At 31.6% G+C, this 6,713-nt stretch overlaps 2 protein-coding genes across 2 annotated transcripts in view; one reads left to right on the top strand and one right to left on the bottom strand.

Moving 5' to 3' along the window:
• nop5 (nop5 ribonucleoprotein) overlaps positions 1-2,169 on the bottom strand; it is a 5,523-nt gene extending 3,354 nt beyond the window's left edge. Inside the window, exons 1-3 of the mRNA XM_026812136.1 lie at positions 1,988-2,169; positions 1,741-1,817; positions 34-1,520 (exon numbers count right to left, since the gene is read on the bottom strand). Coding sequence (XP_026667937.1) covers positions 34-1,520; positions 1,741-1,817; positions 1,988-2,032 — 1,609 coding nt within the window. The 5' untranslated portion in view covers positions 2,033-2,169. The remainder of the gene's footprint in view (positions 1-33; positions 1,521-1,740; positions 1,818-1,987) is intronic.
• A 267-nt stretch (positions 2,170-2,436) lies between these two features.
• On the top strand, positions 2,437-6,704 carry LOC108623230 (dual specificity mitogen-activated protein kinase kinase 1-like). Its single transcript, XM_018021608.2, has 6 exons — positions 2,437-2,623; positions 2,742-2,795; positions 3,312-3,581; positions 3,772-4,567; positions 4,635-4,843; positions 4,954-6,704. Exons 1-6 carry the CDS (start codon positions 2,528-2,530, stop codon positions 5,029-5,031), a joined length of 1,503 nt encoding a protein of 500 aa, XP_017877097.1. The 5' UTR covers positions 2,437-2,527; the 3' UTR covers positions 5,032-6,704.
• The last annotated feature ends 9 nt before the right edge of the window (positions 6,705-6,713 follow it).

Below are 6,713 nucleotides of genomic sequence, written 5' to 3'. Positions count from 1 at the left end.
ATAAAAAATATAAATATAATAGAGAATTATTACCTGTCGATGTGCCGGGCTCTTTTCCACTTTCTGTTGGTTCTGTATTATCTTCCTTTTCAGATTTTGTATCCGTATCTGTACTCTTTCCTTCAGTCCCCTCCAATTTAAGCTTCTTCTTTTTCTTTTTCGATACTGATATACTTTCCTCTTCTGGTTGAGCGGTTTGTTCACTTACCGATTCGTTTACATTATCGCGGTCTTTCTTTTTCTTTTTCTTTGGAACTTCTTCATCCACTTGTGTGATGTCCTCGATTAGTGGCTTCTTAGCCTCAGTTTCGGAATGTTGCCTCTTCACACCAGAAATAGTAGTATCGGCAGCAGTCGGATACTGCATGTATTCGCTTTTAGAATGATATTTCTCAAATTTAGCTTTCGCTTTGCCCGTTCCGCTGATTCTACGAAGATTTCCTTCTTCTAATATTCTCAAACGCGCTTCTAACTTAGCTTTATGTTCAGCGCCAAAATCGAAATTCCCATCTTCTCCTAATGCGTCCACTCTAGTCGCTAACGAAGCTTTAGCTGCTAACATTCGAGACATTTTTCCCTTATTCTTAGTAGAAGACTGCCCAACAAGTTGCGCATGGTAAATTAAACCATACTTGGGTGTGTCCTTCTTAGTTTTCAATGCCCTAAACAATGCCTTTTCAGCGCCAAGTATTTGTACAGTAGACGCTGGATGTTTAGCAAGATTAATTAAAGATCCGGCGTGAGATATCAAGCGGGCGCCCACCAGGTCTCCCACGAGTACGGTAAGATTCGGTGCCATCGCCATCATTCTCGCTTTTAAATAGTCATATAATTGTGTTCTATACTGAGAAATCTCGATAACCTGATCGCATAAATGTTGAATGTTTAGAATGTCATCTTCCGAAATTTCAGTTCCCATAGATATTTCAGCGGCTTCTTTTACTTTTTCTTCTACATCTTCTGGCAATATGTCGGACAAGTCCGAATTAATAGTATTTTCCCTGGTTCCAATTATTTTCACAGTTTTCACGAATGCTACGTTGTCTGTAACAATCTTTCCAAGTTCTGGAAAGTGCCAGCCGTACCATTCGCGACAACGCATAACATAGTTATTCAATTCCTTGTCTAACTCATCCAATAGACAAACGGCTTGTATTATCATAGTGTCAATTTTATCAGGTGAAAATTTCAGCTTATATCTAGAAAGGCTGTGAGCTAGGCCCAACGCCATTGCCGTTATTTCTTTCTTAGGAAGACCGACCAATAAACCATCTATTTGACTTCTTATGCATCTCATTAATTCTTGTATAGCAGTGTTACTGACACAAGATAAACTTAATTTATCTTTTATGGCATTACCTAATTTAGCATCTGCTACAGCTAATTGTTCTTGAACTTCACTACAATGCTTTTTGAGCATTTTCTTCAACGATTTACAAAGTTTACCTTCTACTGCAGCTGTTGTAGCAACTAGAGCGTCGGTGGTATCAGCGAACTTCTCAAAGTGCTTCAATTTCACCCTATGATTAGAAAGATTTGAATTCATTATTTTGTGCTTTAAGGATAAAATTCACTTTTTTTTAAATGGTAATTATACATTTTTCATTAAATTTCAATCAAGAAACTATAATTGTCAGTATAAAATGATACAAATGAATGTGAAAACAACATAACTTGTAAAACACTGTAATCATAAAAGAACATACATTCAAGAATTTGACTAAAAGTAATGTTACTTACACTTTACTTGCAGTTTCCGGTGTTTCAAAGTCATGGTAAAGATTTTCTACTTCTGTCAACTTGTTTTCATCGAGTAGCTGCAAAAGAAAAATATGACTTTAAGTAAAAAATACTTTAATACAAACTCATTGTTAAATATGACAATTGTTTTAAACAAATCTAAGGTGAATCGCATGGTGATACAGGTGAACACGTGTAACGCTTTTAAGGTTAAAAATTTGTATACAGGTTTATAAGTATGGCTTACCTTGAAAATAGCATACCCCGCTGGGGTTTCAAACAATACCAACATTTTGCTTTCGTTTTATTTACGATAAAAAATATCGTATTAGTTTATAATAATATCTTTACACGCCTCTTTCAAAGGCGGCAAACTTAGGGCGGTAGCAGTAAATGTTTCCGGTTCCATATGTATGTACACGTAACTTAGTGGATTTTGTTCTGGGCACAAGTATGTGAACCTACACCTACACATAGATATATTACAGCACGTTCACAGTCTTATTATGTTCGTTCAACAATGCCTACAATTTGCACCATACTGCATTAATTTTACCTATTTGCACATATAAGTACTCAATAATTCGCAATAGTCTACAAAAATAATTATTTAGGAGAATGAAATTAGGTTTTTTGTACTTTTTTAAAAAAAATTCTAATTACAAGCTCCCTAGATAGGAAAAAAATAATCTCTAGGTAAACAGAAGTGAAAAGAAGACACGCGATGGAAAGCGTAAATATTTACATTTCTTGAGTGTTTGTGAGAATAATTTTTATTTATAATATCATGATAGACGGAAACATTTCTATGGAGGAGGATACAGAATTACGGGATTTGGTGGTGCAAACCCTTGAAAACAATGGTGTTCTTGCAAAAGTGCGGGTATGTAAAATAAACTTTTTAAAAGTCACGTCGTGTACACAGGTTACGCAGGCTTTCTTTATAAATTTTAATTCCGTTCGTAATATCATTTATAACATACAACTTTGTAATGTTATAGGCAGAACTCAGGGCAAGTGTGTTCTTAGCTTTAGAAGAACAAGAATCTGTAATGGTATGTCAAAGTATTCAGTAGCATAGAATTTTAAAAGACTCCTATTTACATGTGTTTTGCATGAATACTTTTTATATTCCTCGACCACACCTCGTACTAAGAGAATGTAATATAATGTTAAGAGATAATGCCATTCTAGCACTCAGAAAAATAGCCTCCTTTTAATAATTTTTTATGATAATGTAGTGAATGTAATACAAAATATATTTAAAAATCTTTATTGTACGTAGTTTGAAGTATAATGACAAATTTTTTTTATATGTTCATTAAAAAACAGCAATATTAGAGCTCGTTAAAAAATCCTTATGTCACAGATAATGTTTCGAGGCCAGAAAGATTTTTTATCCATTTTTTATCAGAAAAAGAAATGTTTTAATTCTGTATAAGAGTATCTCGAAAAGTATGTACAAAAATGAAAAAAATATTGATTTCTATAAGTATGGTATATGATTGGCATTATCCCTTGAGCTTGTCCATTATTAATGAAGTTCTGAATGAATGGAATAAATATTTCAGAATCCGGAACCACTTCTAAATAAAACTGTAAAGCAGTACCTGGCTAATTCAGAAGGAAAATTATTGTTTTCCTTGGTTAGGGAGTTCCTAGAATATTTTGGTCTTGATTATACAATATCAGTATATGATCCCGAAACTTACTTTGGGAAGGAATATAATTATGTTGGGAGAAATAAATTATGCGAAGAATTAGGTATTGAATCCAACGAACCATTGCTTGGAGAAATATTAAAAAACAGTATGAACAGTGCCTTTAATAATACACAAAAGGTATCTACAATGAGATCATTTATAACATATTATTGACAGTATCATAGATGTACAATACATAAGTTTATGATTACATATTTATGTAGTGTCGTGTATGCTCCATGAGTCACCATTGATTATTATCGAATATTTTCAACATTTATTATTTATACATCTTTATTAGTTATGTATGTACGTAATTTTTTTATAGAATGAAATTGACAGAAATGTTAGTAAAACTGACGAACCAACAACAAATGCTGCTAACACAACATTTGAAATTTCCATCCCAAAAGTATTAAATATTGAGACAACATCGTTGTCGAATGATAATGATATGTCAGATAAATTAGAAAGTTCCTCGCAACAGAGTCCAAAACTACCGATAAATGTGACGGTAACAGATAGAAAAGATAAGGACGCGTCTGTTCATATTTCAACGAATGAATTGAATTGCGAAAAACAAAATGATCCTCTCAGGAATAATACGACTTCGGATTACAATAAAAAGAATAATGGAATTGATAGCAAGGGGAACAATAGTATGAATTTTGATACACTCCCTACAAGTCCAAATGGCACAAGTAAAGTGATGAACTATACAACAAAAGAGACTGAGATAGATACACCCATCCAAACAAATTTACTAAATAAAACCGAGCCTTTAATTAAGTTTGACGAATCTATAGTTACAGAAATGCAAACAAATCAAAATGATATAAGCGTGCAAAATAATATAAATAGTTTGGAATTACATATAGCGAATAATGTACAAAACAAAAAGCCAGTTAGCGCTGGTAACAATTATGGGAAAACTGTATACTTTGATGAAATTATTGTTGACGGTAAAAGAGAGAATATTAATGATATACGTAATACTCAAACTTTTTTAGAAGATTTACCACCTTTAGATAAAAAATCACAATCTATACTTAGTGATCTCCCGCCGCTTAATGGTAAAACAACTGATATCAATGATTTGAAGGAACTGATGGATATTGGGCTTGGTACGTTAACGCATACTTTTATAATACATTCTTTCTGATCTTCGTATTGTAAATCTAACGATTATAGGAACTGACGGAACAGATAATTACGAGGAAGATTTTGTATCATCAGCATCTGGTAGTGCTTATGATCAAAGTCCTACCAAGGATCCTACAAAAATGGATAGTCCAATAAAGCTAGAAACTAAAAAGCACGAAAAAGTTTCCAGTGCTCATAGCGAGGATATAAGCGAAGAAATTGAAGATATGGACGATATACTTAGCAGTACATCATGTGTAAGTTAATTTTGCATCGATTTCAATTTGTTTCTTTGTGCATACTCGTATTCTACGCACATTTATTTTTTGTATACATTTTGTACACCGCAGATATAATTTTATTCTAGCTTGAAGATATAAATATGGATAAAAATATATCAAATTTTGCGACGGGTATTACAGCAAATTATGCGAAGGAATTATAATTACGAATTCTATTACTGAATTGCTTTAAAATATTTGAAAATGTTATTTCGTTCATAACATTGATGATAGTTGATATCCTATGTCAGGGCGTCAAGTATATTAATGCAAATTTCTATGGATTTATGAATTTGCGAACTTATTTTGGTTTCTGAAGTGACACTGCCATTTATGGCTCAATATTTATAAGTTCTCCCACAAAAAACGTAGAAGGAAAATGTCTGATATTAAATGCACGTTTTATAAAGATTTAGTACTTTGCACGAATTTCTTGTAAGACAAACCGTATTTTTATAAATCATTAATTTTAATTTTAGCGGTATTTAAATAAGTATTCTATGGAATTTATATTGATCACACCATAAGGAAAGAAATCAAATATTAGAGGAACTAAACTGAAACTGCCATCGCTCTCTGTTATCACTATTACTGTAATAAAGTGTTAAATTATATTTTTTCTAATTGATGATGTTAAAAGTAAGGATTAAATAAAAGTTCCAACAAGTGTCTATACGAAATACAAATTGTACACATAATGTTACTACAATTTTTTAATGTAGTAGATAGCAGCCAATTAGAAGTTCTTAAATTACATTGATATGAGAAATGACAGAATATATTTAAGGAAGAATACCACTGTGACTGCAGTAAAAACTATTTTTAAGAATTTTTTTAATCAAATTAAATCTTTCAATTTCGTTACATTATACTGTTGATCGAATGAAAGCTAATAGAACCTTTAATTGCACACACCCAGACAAACTACCTTCTACGTTGTTCTGTGTAAATATATATAGTATTATTACTCTTAAAGCTTATCTCAATGTTAAAATATTTAATGAAAACAAAAAAATGAGAAGTAATCAGTTACATTAATGGTTGTTAAATACTTAGTTATGTCTTTCTAAACGAAAATTTGTAACGATTTTGTTGTGTTTACCAGAATAACTCTCTTGAGTCTGATTTTATGACAGAACCGTCATTAATTACCTCATTTAATTAAAGTTACTGATATAGTATTGATAGCAATATCGGTAAATCATCCGTCTAAAAGTGGATTGCCTAAAAAAACTACATCAAATTATTTTTCTTTGACGATAATGGTGCTAAATGCATAAAACTAAAAGTATCTATTAAAAAGTTGAAGTTGAGACGTTCAATAAAAGATTAGGTGCTTATATGTTTTCTCGCATCCATCAATCATAACATTTAAATGATATTTAAAAAAGGAAATTATAGATTAAGGCTTTCAACTTTTTGGGCAATCCAATACCTTTACAAACATATTGGTATAAGTATACTATGCCCTAAATAAGATGCAATAACTAAGTACAATTCATAATGGATCAACTGGATGCTTGACAAATCAAAATCCTGTTTGTGCAGCCTGCTTCCTTCACGAAATTTTTAGTAGCACACAATTAATCATCAATAGTAACTATTGTAAATGATTCAAACAAAGCGATTTCATACGGTTAATGTATTTAAAAAACTCTATTTGCACAACGTCAACTTTATTTATGTTATCATTAAAATAATATTGTACCGTACTGCATTATGCACTAGATACGTTAGAGCACTGGAATCTCAACTATAATTTCATTTTAGATATACTATTCGTACTGTAACACAATTACTCAATATTATTGAAGGATCATTTCTTATCTTTGCTACTGTATTTAAT

This window comes from Ceratina calcarata, unplaced genomic scaffold, assembly GCF_001652005.2.
Source record: "Ceratina calcarata isolate Rehan_Ccalc_2016 unplaced genomic scaffold, ASM165200v1 scaffold115, whole genome shotgun sequence".
In the NCBI taxonomy this organism is placed as follows: domain Eukaryota; kingdom Metazoa; phylum Arthropoda; class Insecta; order Hymenoptera; family Apidae; genus Ceratina; species Ceratina calcarata.
This window is presented reverse-complemented; position numbering and strand designations above follow the sequence as displayed.